The sequence below is a fragment of the Monomorium pharaonis genome, chromosome 3 (assembly GCF_013373865.1).
Source record: "Monomorium pharaonis isolate MP-MQ-018 chromosome 3, ASM1337386v2, whole genome shotgun sequence".
In the NCBI taxonomy this organism is placed as follows: domain Eukaryota; kingdom Metazoa; phylum Arthropoda; class Insecta; order Hymenoptera; family Formicidae; genus Monomorium; species Monomorium pharaonis.
This window is the reverse complement of record NC_050469.1, coordinates 26,870,850-26,890,969: the sequence shown is the minus strand read 5'-3', so window position 1 is coordinate 26,890,969 and position 20,120 is coordinate 26,870,850. Positions and strand designations below refer to the sequence as shown.

Genomic DNA, 20,120 nt, shown 5'->3' with positions numbered 1-20,120 from the left:
AGGCTTTTGGGTTAAAAAATTTTTTATCATTCCAATAAAGATAATTGTAAATTCAAATGTTATTCCTATTTATTATATATATAATTTGAATGAATAAAAAATACATTCAAATAAACGTATTGTCACATTGTTTTGTTTATAAAAATATGACAAAATTATTTAAATATTTTAAATCTTTGTGTATGGAAAAAGAAATCGAATATTGTAGTCGAATTTTATATTCTTTCATTTTTTTTTATTTTTAACTTCTATAATTTTTCTTCTTTTGTATCATTCTCCCTATCGTGCTATCAGCCGATTTCTAGTCCAGTAAGGTTATGTACACAGTATCGTTTGTCGTTTACTGCGCTCTTTGAAATTTCTCTTTCTACGTGAAGAAGTGCAATGCATTTTTATTTACATCAAATTTTTTGGATATATGGACAAAAACTTTAAAGGAAAATTAAGAATAAAGAGATTGCCAAAAATTGCCGGTTCCAATAAACTAAAAGAAAACTTGGTTCTTTTGCCTATACATTTATTATTAGCAAAAAATGGCAATGCGTCAAGTTCTTCGAAAATTATGGAAAAATATTAATCCCGCAATGGTGAGGCTACAATTCATTCCATGTTTTAATTTCTATTTAATTTTACTGAAAAAAACTCCTAAATTATTTGCAGTACACATCAGGTATGTTATTTGCACATTGCACCTCATTTGACAAGCCTAGTGAAAACGACAAATTAAATTTGGAATTACCGGATATAAAGAAGTTAACTCACGAGTATATGATAAAACAATCCGCATTGGACACTGTTAATAGTGCAACCCAGGCTTTAACAATCACTTATATGGCTATAATAGATTTGAGCAATACATACAGGTAAATAAAGGTAATAATTGGATAATGGCTCAATTACTGACATTATCAATAGAAATTCAATCCCAAATGCTTGTCCTTTGAATATATTATACTATTATAATTGTATTTAATTTTACTTGAATTCTTAAGAGGATGCTAAAGTCAAACTTGATCGGAGTTGATAATGTAGTCATTCGTGCACATTATTAACAAGATTTCATACATATATATATTTTTCTTTTTTGTAGATTAAAAAATTCTTTTCCAGAATTAAAATCAGTTTTATCTATAAATTGGACTTTATACTAAAAATATAAAAATTTTTTCAGACTGCTATTTTTATCATTCTGTATCTAAATTTGCAGTTATAAAAAGTTAAAGGAACTGATCTTATTTTCTATGCCTTTAATCTTAAGTTTAAATTACATGATTATTGTTTGTAATCAGATGGCTTTAGGATCCTCTTAAAGAATTTACTAGAATTCACGTGATGAAGAGCGTGCAAAAGCAGAAATCAAGTTTACAGAGGTTCAGATGAAATTAAAAGGTTGAAAGAATACGGAAGTTTGACTGCAATTTTTTTATTGCAATTTTTCTTCCATACATAAAAAATTCTAAATATTTAATTTTATCTTATAATTTATAACATTCAAAATATTAAGCCAATATTTATAACATTTAAAAACAAAATTGTAATGTATTAATTAAAAAAAAGCATTTCAATTTAATTTCCTGTATTTAAAATACTGTCAGTAATTTAGCCATTTATTCTATAAGTCTATCAAAATGTTTCTATATAATATTTATTGTGACACTTTTGTAGAACATTGTTGGACGAGCTTATTTCTCTTTTGGAAGAGACTGTGACACACAACGTAAATGACGCACACTGGGATCTGATCGTGAAAGTGCGAAACGAGATGCAAGACAAAAAAGAGAAGATTACGGTAATAAAGAATTTCTTAAGAATAATTTTTTTTGATATTTCAAATATTAAATATTAGTATCTAAAAATAAAAAAAACTTTATACTACAAAATATAAATAGAAAATGGAAATTGTTATATAACATATCTTAATTATCTTAATTATCCATTAAAATTATACATAATTATACAAGTTCAAACACAAATATTTTTTCAATTAGAGCTTAACCACCTATATGGATTATGTGCACAAAATGGCTATGGCTAGCGCAGAACTAAGTTACATGTGTGGAATGGATAGTTTAACCAGCACACTTCAACATAGGATAGAGGATGCATTAAACAGAGTTAAAGCAGAAACTAATAGCAATACAGAGATGGAACGAGCATACTGGCGTATACAGGAGCGGTGCATCAAAGATAGTAAGGAAACAACCGAGAAGCAATAAACTTTTATAAAAAATAGTCTAACATTCGCAAAAACGACTAACATCCGTTTTATTTAAAAAATTAAATAAAAATAATTGATATTGTTATATTATGTATATAATTTTGTAATAATAAACAATTTATCTCATCTACTAATTTAATGTACAGCATTAATTGTATTCGGTCCTTTCCCATTTTCAAAAGTGTACTCTATTAAAGTTTGAAACAGATTATTTAATTCTTAAATATTTGTTTTATTATTTAGAATTCATATCATCTTTATCATAAAAATACAATCAGAATAAAACTTTATTTTATTTTAATCTAATCATGTATTACCAAGTCTAATCATGTATTCAAGAATCATTCAGGATTATTTTTGCATTCATAATATTTTCAAGTTTGCTTTGACAAAATCAATAAGATATAGTACAAATATTATGCTAAACATATGTGCTGAATACATTAATAATTATTAACAGGATTTGCATCTCTTTCTTTTTTTCTTCAACTTACTTGTATCATACAAAAATCAAGTTCTCAAAATGATAAAGACACACACACACACACATACACACAATCATATTATATTTAATGTATAATATTAAAACAACACGCACGTCAATATAATAAATAAACAGGGAAGAGAGTATTTACAGACTTGCAAGAGGGAGAGAAAGAGCAGCGTTGCCTGTCTCAAACATCTAAATGTATTGAGACAATGTGTCGACCAGGCACCATCACCAAGCCTAAAACTCTTGCTTCTGTGTGCTCCATGGATAGGTATTCGGTGCATGAGCCCAGAATAACGTTGGCATCGCGATCAGTGCACAAGAATGCCCCTCTCAACACTCGCCCGTCAGTCATCTCAATACGCAGATGTCGGTTCAGCCAGCTTCTCAACTTCTGCTTGGCTGGTGACTCCTCAGAGATAATCACCTGCTGCAATTAAACAAGAATGTGATATAACTCTGAAAAATATAGTGAATATATCTAGCAGGACTTTATTCTTTAGAAATTTCAATAACTCTGTACAATTAAATTTGTGCTTATGGAAATATTTGATAAGTTGTATGCCAAATATTTGCATTAAGAAAAGATATATGCATCTATAATCTATAAGAGTAGATATAACAGTTTCTATTTAATACTTAACACACCTTGGAACAATTATGCCCTATGCATTTCTTTATCTTTGAAATAGTTTAGCTGGTATATTTAGTTATAACATTTATATATAATTTTAATATTCAATCATATAAATACTTTTCAAAGATATTAAAAAATATATAAGAGCCACTTAATAATTTTAATATTTTAAACAATCACTAGCAGATTCTGATATCAATAATGGGAGAAGAGAGGTTTCATAAAATTTTTTGCTGAACATCATACATCAGACATTGAACAGTTCAAACACAGCTAATGAATCTTATGTATAAGAATTTGATCCATAGGTGCCCGTGATAAATGGCCATCATTTTACTTAAATTTTTTTAACGGATCCAGTAAGACTGATTTTTTTAATTTGGAAGAGAGGAAGTTTTAACCCCAAACTGCTCCCTTCTTCCACCCTAGAATCCACCAGTGAAAACAATGAATGACTTACAAAGCCTGTTCTTTTTAACTGAATTTCTACATATTTTTTGCTTTTTTCCATTGAAAAAAAAAAGGAGAAAAGTTGAACTGTGTAAGTTCAGATAAAAAGAATAGATCTATGGTAATAAGAGTAACAAAACAAAAATAGATGTCAAATATTAAATAATGAAATATGAAATGAATACATGATAATAATCTTTTGCATCATTTTTTTCCTCTTCAGCAGGAAAAGAAAAAGAAAATAAATAAACTAATAAGCTAATAAAGTTCAGCTTAAAAAAAAACAAAGGTATAATTTCAAAATCAATTAAATTCAGGATTGTAATACATAACCTATGTGCTCAATAAAAATTGATTGATCAGAAATGTTTCAAGTTGTTTTCATGAAAAAAAAAAACACAAAAAGAAATTGTGCAAAAAAATTAGAAAGATAAATACAGAGAAAGTCATTACTTGTAGAATTACCTCCTCGCTCCTGTGCTCATTGTTACTCAAATTATGGGCCATTTCCTTCATGCTCGCACTCATCGCACTGTCGTTTTATATTCTCATTGACGAAAACGACAGGGTAATCTTCAAACGAATACTTCAACCCGGCAATCTGACTGTGTCGCGAGAACGTATATTGTATAATACGATTTGTTTTGAACCTGCTATAACAAATCTTGTCCGGTTCCGACTTCCGACTAGTGATTGTTCCCAGCTGTTAGTGCGATAAGTTAGAATAAGAAAAAATATATTTAGGTTTGTTCTTGGTAGCTGCACTGCTGTATTGGTGCAATATAAGTTAGAAAGAGAAAAAAATATATTTGTCTTGCTCTAACCTGTTGCACCAGTGCAGCAGTGCAGCGAAAAAGAACTATAATCTAATCTTCTATTTTTAATAAACAATAAAAATATAATGCAGCCTTTTTCTCTTTTTCTTTCTTTTTTCTTTTTTGCCTTTTTTAAATCTACGATGCTAGAAATCAATGGCTGCGTTCAGCAGAAAAAGCAGCTTTACAACTGTTGTAAAATTCTTCAACACTACTGGTTTATACGTTTAGATCTAACAGGAACTAAGAGCAAGAACCAATCGTATTGAAGAATTTTACAACAGTTACAAAGCTGCTTTTTCTGCTGAACGCAGCCAATATAATTGGTCTAAATTTAGAGATCTAACAGTAAGGATCAATAATCACTGACCGCTCACCGATCACTTGTGTTTTCTGAACGTAACCATTCTTTACTATGATTGGTTTCTGCTTCGAAAACCAACGAAGCATTAAAGGCAAGAACCATTCATATTAAAGAATCACTGAGCGCTCACTGATTCGTCTGCTGAACGCGCCCAATATATGAAAACAAAGTTGTGGGGAGGAAAGGAGGATACCACTGATCTTTAGATCAGCCGGATCAGCGGGGGAATACCCGTTACTTATGCACGGGCACGCACAGCCGCGCAGGTAGTGTGAGATATACGTTATCTGGTTACCGTTCACCAGTTAAGTATTCATCGATAACTGTCGATAACGATGGGACGGACCCGTCTTTGTTCACTGTAAAGATTAGAAGTAGAATCTCTGAAAGTAAGGCTGAAATCTAATCAACAACTGCCAGTATTGATCAGTACCTATAAATCAGTACTAGGCACTAGTGACGATAACTGCATCGGAAATATATATTTTTGAATCCAAATTTATCATAGGACAACCAAGGCTAACGAAGTCGTCTTTGTTTCACGTTCAAGGTGTTTCAACAAGTGTGATTTTTAAGCATTCTGCATCGAACAGGTGCGGAATCTTATTTTCAATCATATTTTCAACTGGTAAGCATATTAGGAAATTCATTAGAAGAATAATTGTAAGAATTACATGCTACAGTTCATCAAGTAAAACTTCTGACACGTCATCATCCAATGACCATATTCTACAATAACGTATCTAAACATATTGGTAAATTGTCTAAGATATATATTTCGCTTTACGCATGACGCATTAGATTAATTTTTATTTTATATATTATACTCAGGACGAAATTCATAGACTGATCTTAAGTTCAAGAATCTTAATCAAGAGTCTTAAGTGTCTAAGTCTAGCCTCGAGCAGACTTAAACTTACTTAACCAATGTAAATAACAGCTGTATTGACGTCTCAAGATCGTACTTAAGACGGATCTTGAATAAGATCGGTCTATAAATTCCGTCCTCGATTGATGTATAAAGAGCTAAAATAATGCATTATCATGAAATAGAACGCACTCTTAATTTAAGCCTTCGGCACACAATACGATTTTTCATGCTAGATCGCATACGAGGCGTCTTACTACGTATCCTCATTGGTTTAAGATTGGTGACATAATCATCCGAGCCAATCAGGACACGTATTAAAATGCTTCGTATGCGATCTAGCATGAAAAATCGTATCGTATGCCGAAGCATATTTATATTAAGCACTTTAATACGCATTCTAATTATAAATATAATTTAACAAATGTTTATCAAAAATTATGATACAAGTAGCTTGTCTATGTTATGCTATTATAAAATATATGATTTTAACAAAGAGATTGAAAACAGTGGAAATATAACTGTTTTTGAAAAATTAAAAGATTTAACTGCAAATAGAAAATTTGTTTTAATTTATATTTATTTTAAAAATAAAATTAATAGAATAGCTTGTTATTTATGTGTCGACTTGCATGTAAATTTTAGCTTTAATATTTTCAACTTGAAAACTTATTCTTTTTTTATTAATAAAATATATTTTAGAGAAGATAATGAGAAATGTTATTAATTTAATTTTTTGTTTAAAGTTCTACACATATATTCTAGACATATATTCTACGCATATATTTCTAGCTTATAGAAAAAGTTGTTGAATTTTTTAAACTTAAAATTGGTTAAATTAAAAAATGTAATTTTTACTTTTTAATGTTAAGAATAGATAATATAATGACATATTTTATCAATTTTATCAAGAAAACATGATTTGTGTTTGAACACCGAAATCAGTCCTAAATATACATGAAAAGTGCAAACACAGTAGTAGATTTGCTTACCATTGATAAACTTGATACTATACTTATAAGCATGATGTTCATATGTGCTGACATTTTTTTAGACAAAGGTGCTCTGATATTTAAATAAACAAGAATTTTATTTATAGCAAATTTAAATTTTAATTAAATTAATTGAAAAAAAACATTTAATTTGAATAATTTATATTTAAATAATTTTTTTTTTATTTTAAAATGTAAGATTAATTAATTTTTTTAAACAATTTACTCAAGCATCTTACATCGTAGATAAACATAATAATCTTATAAAGATTAGATAAACTTGAGTTGATCTAAATTGTCCTTGGCCTGTGAAATTTATCTATTGTTTTCAAAAAATAACGGGTAAGTTTATTATATTTAAACTTATAAAGATTTATATTTTACATTTTAATTTTTTTGTATAATTTAATCTGAACTTACAGAATGAATTAAAATTTAGATTATAAAAATATTTTAAAGATTTATTTTCTTTTAATTTGAATTAGTTATTAATATTATTTTTTAGTTAGAAAAGACAATTAAGGGGTTATAAACCACTATTTTGTTTTATTTAAATAATTTAGTAAATTTTTATATGATAAATTTTGTTGATACAAGTTTGTTATCCATAAAGTTCTATATGAAATATCTTGATTTCCATAACATTAGTACCACATCTATAATAGCTTTATAATCGCCTTATTCTCTCTTCTATATTTTACATTTAAATTTACATTTAATTTTTTAAATTTAGTTTTGAAAGAAGATTAATCTTATTATTATTTAGTATTAATTTTATTCTTTTTTAAGTTTTACATTCAATATGGAAACACACGCGCGTCCTCCAGCTCCTTTAAGAAAAGATGGTGACATGGCTAGTAACTGGCAAAACTGGAAAGAAGAGTTTCTTATATTTATGAAAGTAACTAACTATATGGAACGAGAATCCACCGATAAGCGTGCGTGTCGTTTAAAAAATCTAATTGGAACAATTGGTATTGAGGCAATACGAAATATAACTTTTGACAATGAGCAAGATAAAGATAATATGGATATATTGATTGAAAAGCTCGATAAATACTTTATTCCAACAAAAAAAGAAGTGGTCGAACGACATCAGTTTTTTAGAATATCAAAGAAGCAAAACGATTCTATCGAACACCATATAACTTTGCTAAGAGTACGTTATATATTTGGTTATATTTTTTGTTATAAATTTAATACATATATGTATTAAAATTTTAGTTATTTGTAGGAAAAAGCTAAAAATTGCAATTTTAAAGACTTGACAGATAGTATTATACGAGACAAAATCATTCTTGACACTCATGATAAAATACTACGTCAGAAATTTTTGGAAGCAGACGATTTAAATTTGCCAAAGTTAATAGCGATTTACAATGATTACACTAATACTGAAAAAAGAAAACAATTTACGCAACTTTCTTGTTCGAAATGTGGCACTAAGCATCCAATAAACCAATGTCCTGCCCAGGGATCAAAGTGCAAAGACTGTAATGAATTACATCGTTCCACTGGGCGTTGCCCAGATCTAAAAAAAAATAAAAAAAGCAATGATAAGGTAATGAATTATTAATGTTATTTTGATATAAAATAAACTGATACTGATTAAAAGTACCCAAAAAGATTTACTAGTTTAATCGGTTGTGTTGTATCTATTTGTATAATTTTGTATAATAATGTTGTAGGCAAAGAAAAATGTATTTGATGAAACACAAAAATCTACTCCAAAGGTAAAGAAATAAAAATTATAACATTATTTTTTTCTATATATACATGCCTGCGTCCATTTGCAACATAAACACATTAAAATTTCCTAAATATTATTTATGTATAAATCTTTTATCATGTAATAAAAATAATGTCTTATTTATATAAAAATTATATATGATTTTATTCTACATACTGGGTGACCTAACCTATTTTAATAGAAACAGGAATATTTTTTAAAGAAATTAAAGAGAAATGATTCAAAAGTTATAATATGAAAAGGGACAAATAAAATCAATTTTTGAAAAAATCTTTTTTAAGGTCAAATTTTGAAGATTTTTTTACAATTAAATTCTGTGATTTTACAGTACTTCTCTAATTACATTTAAAATCCTTTTTTTCCAAAATTTTATTTTTATTAAAATATAAGATACTTAGTATAATTATAATAACAATAACGACAAAATAAGATGTCTTTAATATGTTTTTTTTTATTGTACATTAGAAATAAAGACTTGAGAAAAGTTGACTTATTTCAATATTGAGATATTAACAATTTTTAATATCTTAAGATAATGAAATGTAAAGTGAAAGTAAAATTTGTTACGGATAGAAGTATAGGTAACATTGATATGTTGAATATTTTCTGCATTATTATTTGTTATGCTTATACTGAATATCATTCTTTAATTATCATGCTTATTTTAACATTATATTATTTTTTATTATGTATTAGTTCCCACTTATTTATCAATACTCAGATACAAAATATCTCCAAAATTTTTGCAGAACTGATAAACGCTATTGAGAATATTGGTAAATTATTGGTCTAAGTATATCCAAAAAATAAAGCAATTTTATATTAATCACAAGTTGAATATAAAGTTGCCAATTATTGCCTAATTCCACATCAATCAAATTGAATATTTTTAACCTGAAATCCTAAAATCAATTGTAACTCCATAATGGCTTAATGTAATCCAATATTAAAATGTCAATTATGTATTAATTACAGGATATTTAAATGGAGAAATATTATATATATATATATATATATATATATATATGCTTTTATAATTAAATTAAATTTTTGAAGTGTTTTGTAAAAAAGTAATTATACGCTTTTTATAAAATTTATTAATAAGACGTTTATTTGAATTTTTTTTACACTACAAATAATAATGTAATTTTATGTGTACTATTCTCTTTACACGAACGTACACTTTTCATGCTGTTATTCCTTGTCACGTGGAGACACTTGAATTGAATGCGTTTCAAGGGATGCTTTCCATTTACATGACTTGTGTCGACACTTGTGTGGAGAAACAGCTTTTAAACAAAAAGATTTATAATTGATTTAGAAATGATCTAGAAATGACCTTTTAACGAGTACAACAATTGGTGTATATTTGAGAAAAAAATGACTTTATGTTTTAAAGCAATAATGGTTCGAGATATGTCCGCTTATAGGGTTAATAATTGATCATTGATTCAGATTTTAAATCCTATTTATTGATCAATAACTAAGAATTAGTATGGTGTTTTACTTTTTTTAAGGTCATATTTGATTAAAAAGTAATCAATTATGTTGGTCTCCATGGAGTGAACGCGGAATTGCCGTTTCTCCATGATTTGCTATCTGGGTAGTTATGTTAGAAGTAATTTTATGTTAGAATCAAGTTTTCGACTAGCAGGATTGTTAACATCTTATTTTGACTGCAATTTCTGTGTTCTGTATTATTTTGTAAATTTTTTTTTAATTTTTTTATTATAATGTATAGTAATAAAGTTATTAATGTTATAGCGATAATTTTATGTTGTAGAATAATGACAAATGGAATATTCAAGCAGATTCTGCAATAAAAAAGGATTTAGTAAGTGAAATGCTACTTATATTACTCATAAATTAGAATTTGTTACATTTTAAAATAAGTTAATACAATCTATATAAGTATTAATATAAATAGATTATGCATAAAATATTTTCTAGATTACTTTTCCTGACGTTCCAACAATTTGTGATGAAAATGCATCTGGCGATAAAGATTCTACTTTTAATTTTCCAAAAAATAAACATGATTTACAATTCTGGAATGATAAAACCATGACTCATTCAGCAAATTTGCCTAAAAAAACAGGTCCGTATTTTGTAATTATTTGTACTTCCATAAAAATATAATAAAATAACTTTTTACAACGTAAATGGCAATAAATAATAGAATACTATGATTATTTATTACAGAAGAGAGTTGTTCATATAAAAAGTTCCCAGTCAAGCCAGACGAAACACATACTACACGTTTAAAATTACAAAACGATACCATGCATCAGTCAGCAAATTTGCCTAAGAAAACAGGTGCGTATTTTGTAATTATTTGTACTTACATAAAAGTATAATAAAATAATTTTTGAAATAACTTAACATAAATGGCAATAAATAATAGAATATTTATGTGTTTATTTTATATTTATTACAGAAGATAATTTATATAAAAAGTTCCCAGTCAAGCCAGACGAAACACATACTACACGTTTAAAATTACAAAACGATACCATGAATCAGTCAGCAAATTTGCCTAAGAAAACAGGTGCGTATTTTGTAATTATTTGTACTCGCATAAAAGTAGAATAAATAAATAACTTTGAAATAACTTTAAAATGTAAATAGCGATAAATAATGGAATATTCGATCTATTTATTACAGAAGACGATTGTTCTTATAAAAAGTTTCCAGTCAATTCAAACGAAACACATATTACAAATTTAAAATTACAAAACGATACCATGAATCACTCATCAAATTTGCCTGAGAAAACAGGTACGTATTTTTCAGTTATTAATATTTACATATAACAAAAGTATAAAAACTAACTTTTGATCAGCGTAAATGACAATAAGTGATGGAACCATATAATTACTTATTAGTATTGAAATAAAAACATGCAATAAGCAAGCATGCTATTGTTTTCGACATCGATTCCACGCTATGCACTTCTCTCTCGGCATCACCAAAAATAATGAAGCGCTTATTCCAAATGTTTTCATTTTTGTTTATTACAAAGGATAAGCATTTGTAATCAAAAATCAACAATCGAGCTAGACGAAATATACGATACAAATTTAAAATTACTGGAATCATCCAGCAAATTTACTTAAGAAAACATGCGCAATTTGTTGTTATCTGTATTTACAAACAAAAGTATAGAAAATAAGTTTTAATTAGTGTAAGTGTAAGTGATAATAATAAGTAATAGAATTATGCGACTGTTTATTACAGAGGACAGTCATTCGCACAAAAATTTTGCGGTCAAACCAGACGAAACACATGCGAATTCGAAATCGCGGACTGATAATACCACAAGTCACTCAACAAATTTATTTAAGAGCACACGTGCGTATTTGACTATTATATATATTTACGTAAGAAATAATTTGATCAATATAAGTGACAATAAATAATAAAATATGTTTATTTATTATAAAATACATTTGTATAAAAATTTTTTAGTTAAGCCAGATGAGACACATAATACAATTTCAAGATCATGGTATGACAATGCCATGAATCATTCAACAAATTCGTCTAAGAACACACGTGCGTATTTTGCAGTTATTTGTATTTACATGACTAATAGTGTAAAAAAAAAGAATTTCAGTGTAAGTGGCTATATGTAATAAAAGAATGCGATTATTTATTACAGAGAATAGTCATTCGTACAAGAATTTCACAGCCAAGCCAGACGGGACACATAACACAAGTTCAAAATCATGGAGTGATAACACAACTCACTCGGCATATTCGCCCAACACACGTGCGTATTTTGAAATCATTTGTGCTTATTCACATAAAAATATTTTTAAAAAACAATGTTTGATTAATAAATGATTGAACAATGCGATTACTTGTTACAGAGCATGGTCGTTTGCAGTTTGCTCAGCATACAGTCACGTCAGATGGATGGACAATTTCATCTAAAAATGAAAATATTCAAAAGAAAAAAGCAGATAAAGATTGTGTAGTGTCTTAAATTTTGCATTATATGTATATTGTATGAATATATATTAACAATTAAAATTCTAATCCTCTTTATTTTCTTTATAAATAAGATTATATTAAATTCCGATAAGATTAAAAATTTGTATTAAATAAAAATATTGAAAACGTTATGTATTGATATTACATTTGTAAAATAAATAAGATTGTTTAATACTATATGACACCCTGAATTTTTTGCACTGTTAATCTTTGGGTGGAAAATTATTTGTTGGATTCAAAGGAACCAATCATCTTCAATGCTTCTGAGGGAAGACGCTATTACCGCTATCAGCATCAGTATTTTTCTATTTTTAATGAACATTGAAATTATAAATTCAATCTTTTTCTTTTTTTTCATTTTCGCCTTTTTTTATTTCTAAAAGAGTGAGCAACAGTGATTGGTGTATATTATTAATTCTAAAAGTATACAATCAGTAGAGACAATGCTGCTCACTTTATATTTTCACTTTTTTTAAGATTGATTGTTTCAACTTCTTGGTAAACTTACCTATCAGATAAATATATGTTTGTCTTTATTTATTTAAAAAAAGAAATAAAGATAGACACATGCTTACCTAGTAGGTAATAAGTTTACCAAGCAGTTGGAACCAAGGTCTGTAGATGAACGAAGAGAGGGGAAGGAAGGTCTTCGCATGAGCGCCATTTTGGAGCTATTAAGTGTATGTGTAGTGTTTGTTGTACAAGAAGAGTGAGTGAGTAGTAGTAAGGGGAAGGTGGAATTAATACATCGTATTGGCCTCGGCCATATTGGGGCCAAAATGTATAGCAATGAATAGGAAGATTTTCCTTTCCTTCCCGTCGTTCATCTACAGACCTTGATTGGAACAACCGGCCCTTAGAAATACAGAATCAACACTCGCTCTCGAATGAATAAAAAATTGGACAATCACATTCGAACAAATCTAATACGATTGGTCAAGTTCGGACTTGTTTTATTTTGAGAAATTTTGATACAATCGTCTTTGTATTTATCTCAAGAATAATTTTTTTAAATAATTTTATACTTTAATTTTGCGTGCACGTGTGTATTATAATGTGATTGTATCCCCGTGATTTTCATAAGAGAAATATCAATAAATATTAAGTCGAAGTTGTAGAGGGAATACCCGTTGACACATATGCACGCGCAGGTAGTTTAGTGTGAGACATTCGTTATCTCTTACCCGTTATCGTTCACAAGCATTTATCGATAACGTACGTTGTAATGGAACAGACACGTCTTTATTCGTGAAGATTAAAAGTATAAATCTCTGAAAGTAAGGCTAAAATCTAATTAATACATATCAGTACTGATCAGTACCAGACGCTGGTGACGATACTGTGTAGGAAATATATATTTTTGAATCCAAATTTATCATAGGACAACACCCAGGCCAACGAAGTCTTTGTTTCACGTTCAAGTTGTATCAATCGTAATTTTTAAGCATTCGAACAGGTGAGGAATCTTATTTTCAATCATATTTTCAATTGGTAAGCATATTAGAAAAGTCATTAAAAAAATAATCGTTGTAAGAATTGCAGGCTATAGTTTATCAAGTAAATCTCACTCTTGACACGTCATCATCTAATGGCTACATTCTATATATCTACAATAACGTATAAACGTATCCCTAAATTGTCTACGGTGCATTTCATTTCACGCATGATGCATTATTTTTATTTTATACTCGATGAACAAAGGGATAATATAATGTGTGAAACAGAACGCACTCTTAATTTATATTAAACACTTCAATATACATGCTAATTAATTATAATATAAGTATCACAAGTTTGTACCAATAAATCGATACACTTGCATAAATAAACAATTTACCTATGTTTATAATATTATAGAATAATCTTAACAAAGAGATTAAAAGCAGGAAATATAACTGTTTTAAAAATTAAAAAATATAAATGCAAATAAAAAAATTAAGTTTGTTTTAATTTACATTATTTTAATAATTATTTTTATTATTTTAGATTCCCAAATTCTATTGTATAAAAAAAATAAATTGTGTATATCCAGACAGCACACAATATTTATAAAGAAAATATTTGCAAAATATTTCATTAGGTATTTTGGAAATCTTAAATTGAATAAATCATAAAGATTTATCATAAATATAAAAATATATATAATATTACTATAAATATTTGTTTTACTTATCACAAATATTGTATGAAATATGTGTAATTTTTTAAAAATAAATTGTAATAAATATTTATAAATATCTATTATTAAATATTGCACTCTGTCTGGGTATACAACATATTAAAAAATTTATATACACGTAATAGAAATAATGTGTGTCTTGCTTGTAAATAAATTTTAGCCAATAATATTTTTAACTTGAAAACTTATTGTTTTTTAATAAAAAATATTTTAGAGAAGATAAACATAAATGTTAATAATTTTTGTTGTTTAAAATTTTACACATGTATTTTTAAATTTATAGAAAAATTTTTTAAATTTATTAAATTTAAAATAAATTAAATTAACGTAATTTTTACTCGTTAATATAAAGAGTTGATAATATGATGACATATTTTATCAATTTTAACAAAAAAGTTAAACATGATTTAAGTTTGAACGCTAAAGTCAGTCCTAAATATATACATGAAAAATGCAAACATAACAGATTTGCTTACCATAAACTTAATACTACCCTTATAAACATGATGCTCATATGTGCTGACATTTTTTTAGACAAAGGGAAAAAAATGCTTTGATATTTAAATAAATAAGAATTTTATTTATAGCAAATTTAAGTTTTAAATTAATTGAAGAAAAACATTTAATTTGAATAATTTACGTTTAAATAATTTTTTATTTTTATTTTAAAATGTAAAATTAATTAACTTTTTTTATAATTTATTCAAGCATCTCACATTGTAGATAAACATAATAATCTTATAAAGATTAGATAAACTTGAGTTTACCTAAATTGTTCTTAGCCTGTAAAATTTATCTATTGTTTTCAAGAAATAACGGGTAAGTTTATTATATTTAAACTTATAAAGATTTATATTTTACATTTTAATTTTTTTGTATGATTTAATCTGAACTTACAGAATAAATTAAAATTTAGATAAAAAAAAAATATTTTAAAGATTTATTTTCTTGTAATTTAAATTAGTTATTAATTAGTTATTATTTTTTAGTTAGAAAAGAGAATTAAGGGGTTATAAACCACTATTTTGTTTATTTTAATAATTTAATAAATTTTTATGTAACAAATTTCGTTGATACAAGTTTGTTATCCATAAAGTTCTATATGAAATATCTTTATTTCCATAACATTAGTACCACATCTAGCCTTATAACCGCCTTACCCTCTTTTCTATATTTTACATTTAAATTTAAATTTAATTATAAAATTTTAGTTTTGAAAGAAAATTAATCTTATTCTTTTTTAGTAATAATTTTATCCTTTTTTAAGCTTTACATTCAATATGGAAACACACGCGCGTCCTCCAGCTCCTTTAAGAAAAGATGGTGACATGGCTAGTAACTGGCAAAACTGGAAAGAAGAGTTTCTTATATTTATGAAAGTAACTAACTATATGGAACGAGAATCCACTGATAAGCGTGCGTGTCGTTTAAAAAATCTAATTGGAACAATTGGTATTGAAGCAATACGAAATATAACTTTTGATAATGAGCAAGATAAAGATGATATGGACATATTGATTGAAAAAATCGACAAATACTTTATTCCAACAAAAAAAGAAGTGGTCGAACGACATCAGTTTTTTACAACATCAAAAAAACAAAATGAGTCTATCGAACATCATGTAACTTTGTTGAAAGTACGTTTCATATTTAGTTATATTTTTTGTTATAAGTTTAATACATATAATTAAAGTTTTTATTATTTATAGGAAAAAGCTAAAAATTGCAATTTTAAAGACTTGACAGATAGTATTATACGAGACAAAATCATTTTTGACACTTATGATAAAATACTACGTCAAAAATTTTTGGAAGCAGACGATTTAAATTTGCCAAAGTTAATAGCGATTTACAATGATTACACTAATACTGAAAGAAGAAAACAATTTACGCAATTTTCTTGTTGGAGATGTGGTACTAAGCATCCACAAAATCAATGTCCTGCTTGGGGATTAAAATGCAAAGACTGTAATGAATTACATCATTACACTGGACGTTGCCCAGATCCTAAAAGAAATAAAAAAAACAATGATAAGGTAATGAATTTATTTATTAATGTTATTTTAATATAAATTGGTATTGATTAAAAAAGCATCCAAAAACATCTACTAATTTGATCTCTTATGTTGTATCTATTTGTATTATAATTTTGTAATGTTGTAGGTGAATAAAAATGTATTTGATGAAACACAAAAATTTACTCCAAAGGTAAAGAAATAAAAATCATAGCGTTATTTTTTTCTACACATACATGTCTGCGCTCACTTGCAACATAAACACATTAAAATTTTCAAAATATTTATGTATAACTTTTAATTATGTAATAAAGATAATATCTTATTTATATAAAATTTAGGATTTTATTTTACGTACTGGGTGATCAATTTTCATAGAAACAGGAATATTTTTAAAAGATATCGAAGAAAAATGATTCAGGCAAAAGTTATAGTTAAAAAAAACAAATAAAATCAATTTTCGAAAAAATCCGTTTCTTAAGTCCAGTTTTGAGAATTACCTTTTTTTTTAATGGAATGTGTGATTTATGTTACATAATACTCCTCTAATTATATCTAAAATCTTTTTTTTAAGATTCCACTGTTTCCATTAAAATAAAATACCCAGTATACATATAACAATAACGATAAAATGTCTTTAATATGTATTTTTTTGTATATTGTACATTATAAATAAAGACTTGAAAAAAGTTGACTTCTTTTAATATTGAGATATTAAAAATTTTAAATATATTTTAAGATAATAACATGTAAAAATGGAAAAAAATTGTTACAGACAGAAGTAAAAGTAACCTTGAATAGTGAATATTTTCTGCAATATTATTTGTATTATCTTTACACTGAGTTTTATTCTTTAATTATCATGCTTATTTTTATCATTATACAATCTTTTATTACGTATTAATTCCCAACTTCTTTATCAGTAATTATCAGTAGTTTTATGTTAGAATCAAGTTTTGGACCAGCAAAATTGTTGATATCTTATTTTAACTGCAATTTCTGCCTTCTGTATTATTTTATAAATTTTTATTTTTTATTTTTTTATTATGTATAGCAATAAAGTTATCAATGTTATAGCAATAATTTTATGTTGTAGAATAATGAGAAATGGAATATTCAACCAAATTCTACAATAAAAAAGAATTCAGTAAGTAAAATGGTATTTATATTACTAAATATTATTCCATGACAAATCCGGATTTGCTACATATTAACATAAGTTAATATCATATGTAATATCAATATAAGTAGATTATACATAAAATATTTTCTAGATCACTTTTCCTAACGTTCCAACAACTTGTGATAGTGATAACGAAAATGCATCTGTCAACAAAGATTCTACTTTTAATTTTCCAAAAAATAAACATGATTTACAATTCTGGAATGATAATACCATGAATCACTCAGCAAGTTTGCCTGAAAAACCAGGTCCGTATTTTGTATTTATTTGTACTCCCATAAAAGTATAATAAAATAACTTTTTGCAACGTAAACAGCAATAAATAATAAAATACAATAATTATTTATTACAGAAGAGAGTTGTTCATATAAAAAGTTCCTAGTCAAGCCAGACATAACACGTACTACAAATTTCAAATTACAAAACGATACCATGAATCACTCATCTAATTTGCTTAAGAAAACAGGTACGTATTTGTACTCACATAAAAACAGAATAAATTAACATTTGAGATAATTTTAAAATGTAAAAAGCAATAAATAATAAAATACTTCAATTATTTATTACAGAAGAAAGTTGTTCATATAAAAAGTTACCAATCAAGCCAGACGAAACACACACTACAAATTTAAAATTACAAAACAATACCATGAATCACTCATCAAATCTGCCTAAGAAAGCAGGTGCGTGATTTTCAGTTATCTATATTCGCATAACAAAAGTATAGAAAATAACTTTTAATCAGCGTAAGTGGCAATAAGTAATAGAAAAATAATGAATTACTTATTAATATTGAAATAAAAGTATGAAATGAGGGCGCTATTTGTTTTTGACACCGATTTCACACTATGCAACTCTCGGCACCAAAAATAATGGCGCAGTTATTCCAAATATTTTTATTTTAACGTTTATTACAGAGGATAAGCATTTGTATAAAAAGTATACAATCAAATCAGACGAAATACGTGATACGTCACATTTAAGATTACAGAATCACCCAGCACATTTGCCTAAAAAAACAGGTACGCATTTTATTATTATCTGTATTTACAAACAAAACAAAAGTATAGAAAATAAGTTTTGATTAATGTAAGTGATAATAATAAGTAATAAAAAAATGTGACTGTTTATTACAGAGGACAGTCATTCATTCAAGAATTTTGCAGTCAAGCCAGAAACACATGCAAATTTGAAATCATGGAATGATAATATTACAGGTCACTCAGTAAATTTATCTAAGAGCACACGTGCGTATTTGCCAATTATCCATATTCATTAAAATGTTTATTTATTATAAAAGACATTTGTAAAAATTTTTCAGTCATGCCAGACGGGACACAAAACACAAGTTCAAAATCATGGAATGATAATAACACAACTCACTCGGCACATTTGTCTAACACACGTGTGTATTTTAAAATTATTTGTGCTTATTTACATAAAAGTATTTTTAAAAAAAGAACTTTTGATCAATAAAATGATTGAACAATGCAATTACTTGTTACAGAGCATGGTCGTTTGCAGTTTGCTCAGCATACGGTCACGTCGGATGGATGGACAATTTTATCCAAAAATGAAATCATTCAAAAGAAAAAAGCAGATAAAGATTGTGTAGTGTCTTAAAATTTTCATTTATATGTATATCGTTGATATATCGTACATATAAATATATATCAACAAAGTTTTAATCCTAGCTCTTTATTTTCCTTATAAACGAGATTACAAGATTAAATTCCGATAAGATTAGAAATTTGTATTAAATAAAAATGATTGTAAACATTGAGTAAATTTTTACCGAGGGTTCAAATTGGATCAGAGTCGAGCCAATTAGCTAATGACTATGCTGGTCACAACGGAAATTAGGTTATTTCCATTGTAATCAGCATAACTAATATTGGCTAATTGGCCCGACTCTAATTTGATTTGAACTCTTGGTGAAAACTTACTCATTAAGCCTCGTCTACGGAAGTCGCAAGCAACCAGTTGCGACTTGCGACAGCCAATGGCTGTCAAGCTTTAACTAAAAACTAGGCGCTCATTGGCTGTCGCAATTAGCTGTTTACTACTTCTGTAGACGAGGCTTTAGTAGTTGAATGCGGGGTTTACAATAGCAGCAGGAGTAATGGAGTAAGGAGTAAGAGTAACAATTGACCAATTAAAAAC

At 27.0% G+C, this 20,120-nt stretch overlaps 4 protein-coding genes across 14 annotated transcripts; 3 read left to right on the top strand and 1 right to left on the bottom strand.

Moving 5' to 3' along the window:
- The first annotated feature begins 186 nt into the window (after positions 1 to 186).
- On the top strand, positions 187 to 2,349 carry LOC105838031. The gene is made up of 4 exons (XM_012683293.3): positions 187 to 587; positions 661 to 863; positions 1,666 to 1,789; positions 1,989 to 2,349. Exons 1-4 carry the CDS (start codon positions 534 to 536, stop codon positions 2,214 to 2,216), a joined length of 609 nt encoding a protein of 202 aa, XP_012538747.2. The 5' UTR covers positions 187 to 533; the 3' UTR covers positions 2,217 to 2,349.
- Positions 2,350 to 2,569: 220 nt separating this feature from the next.
- Positions 2,570 to 4,587, bottom strand: LOC105838038 (N-alpha-acetyltransferase 38, NatC auxiliary subunit). 2 transcript variants are annotated; one of them, XM_012683306.3, is made up of 2 exons: positions 4,249 to 4,587; positions 2,570 to 3,138 (listed from the first exon to the last, which is right to left on the bottom strand). In XM_012683306.3, exons 1-2 carry the CDS (start codon positions 4,321 to 4,323, stop codon positions 2,893 to 2,895), a joined length of 321 nt encoding a protein of 106 aa, XP_012538760.1. In that variant the 5' UTR covers positions 4,324 to 4,587; the 3' UTR covers positions 2,570 to 2,892. The 2 variants fall into 2 exon arrangements, with proteins under 2 accessions (XP_012538760.1, XP_012538769.1); XM_012683315.3 differs by having other exon boundaries at positions 4,261 to 4,575.
- Positions 4,588 to 4,782: 195 nt separating this feature from the next.
- LOC105828517 (GATA zinc finger domain-containing protein 14) lies at positions 4,783 to 12,625 on the top strand. Of its 7 annotated transcripts, XM_036284542.1 has the most exons (16): positions 4,784 to 5,363; positions 5,483 to 5,567; positions 5,658 to 5,729; positions 7,081 to 7,176; positions 7,624 to 7,993; positions 8,069 to 8,395; positions 8,523 to 8,567; positions 10,368 to 10,418; positions 10,535 to 10,682; positions 10,787 to 10,900; positions 11,022 to 11,132; positions 11,249 to 11,362; positions 11,822 to 11,935; positions 12,053 to 12,139; positions 12,246 to 12,356; positions 12,457 to 12,625. In XM_036284542.1, exons 5-16 carry the CDS (start codon positions 7,637 to 7,639, stop codon positions 12,570 to 12,572), a joined length of 1,695 nt encoding a protein of 564 aa, XP_036140435.1. In that variant the 5' UTR covers positions 4,784 to 5,363; positions 5,483 to 5,567; positions 5,658 to 5,729; positions 7,081 to 7,176; positions 7,624 to 7,636; the 3' UTR covers positions 12,573 to 12,625. The 7 variants fall into 7 exon arrangements, with proteins under 7 accessions (XP_036140434.1, XP_036140436.1, XP_036140435.1 ...); XM_036284538.1 differs by having other exon boundaries at positions 5,483 to 5,729; XM_036284540.1 differs by lacking the exon at positions 5,658 to 5,729 and having other exon boundaries at positions 4,784 to 5,567.
- Positions 12,626 to 13,621: 996 nt separating this feature from the next.
- On the top strand, positions 13,622 to 19,645 carry LOC105828516. 4 transcript variants are annotated; one of them, XM_036284546.1, is made up of 14 exons: positions 13,622 to 13,857; positions 13,962 to 14,036; positions 15,468 to 15,578; positions 16,027 to 16,396; positions 16,469 to 16,795; positions 16,923 to 16,967; positions 17,871 to 17,921; positions 18,049 to 18,205; positions 18,310 to 18,423; positions 18,527 to 18,640; positions 18,875 to 18,979; positions 19,094 to 19,204; positions 19,279 to 19,362; positions 19,465 to 19,645. In XM_036284546.1, exons 4-14 carry the CDS (start codon positions 16,040 to 16,042, stop codon positions 19,578 to 19,580), a joined length of 1,581 nt encoding a protein of 526 aa, XP_036140439.1. In that variant the 5' UTR covers positions 13,622 to 13,857; positions 13,962 to 14,036; positions 15,468 to 15,578; positions 16,027 to 16,039; the 3' UTR covers positions 19,581 to 19,645. The 4 variants fall into 4 exon arrangements, with proteins under 4 accessions (XP_036140439.1, XP_036140437.1, XP_036140438.1 ...); XM_036284544.1 differs by having other exon boundaries at positions 13,622 to 14,036; XM_036284545.1 differs by lacking the exon at positions 15,468 to 15,578 and having other exon boundaries at positions 13,624 to 13,857.
- Positions 19,646 to 20,120: the final 475 nt, after the last annotated feature.

Coding starts and splice junctions, on each gene's coding strand:
- LOC105828517 (XM_036284541.1), top strand. CDS start 7,637: ATGGAAACACACGCGCGTCCTCCAGCTCCTTTAAGAAAAGATGGTGAC. Junction 7,994..8,068: donor ACCATATAACTTTGCTAAGA/GTACGTTATATA, acceptor AGTTATTTGTAG/GAAAAAGCTAAAAATTGCAA. Junction 10,683..10,786: donor AAATTTGCCTAAAAAAACAG/GTCCGTATTTTG, acceptor TATTTATTACAG/AAGAGAGTTGTTCATATAAA.
- LOC105838038 (XM_012683306.3), bottom strand. CDS start 4,323: ATGAGTGCGAGCATGAAGGAAATGGCCCATAATTTGAGTAACAATGAG. Junction 3,139..4,248: donor GCGAGGAGGTAATTCTACAA/GTAATGACTTTC, acceptor GTTTAATTGCAG/CAGGTGATTATCTCTGAGGA.
- LOC105828516 (XM_036284546.1), top strand. CDS start 16,040: ATGGAAACACACGCGCGTCCTCCAGCTCCTTTAAGAAAAGATGGTGAC. Junction 16,968..17,870: donor CACAAAAATTTACTCCAAAG/GTAAAGAAATAA, acceptor TTTATGTTGTAG/AATAATGAGAAATGGAATAT. Junction 18,980..19,093: donor ACATTTGCCTAAAAAAACAG/GTACGCATTTTA, acceptor TGTTTATTACAG/AGGACAGTCATTCATTCAAG.
- LOC105838031 (XM_012683293.3), top strand. CDS start 534: ATGGCAATGCGTCAAGTTCTTCGAAAATTATGGAAAAATATTAATCCC. Junction 588..660: donor AAAATATTAATCCCGCAATG/GTGAGGCTACAA, acceptor AATTATTTGCAG/TACACATCAGGTATGTTATT. Junction 864..1,665: donor GATTTGAGCAATACATACAG/GTAAATAAAGGT, acceptor ACACTTTTGTAG/AACATTGTTGGACGAGCTTA.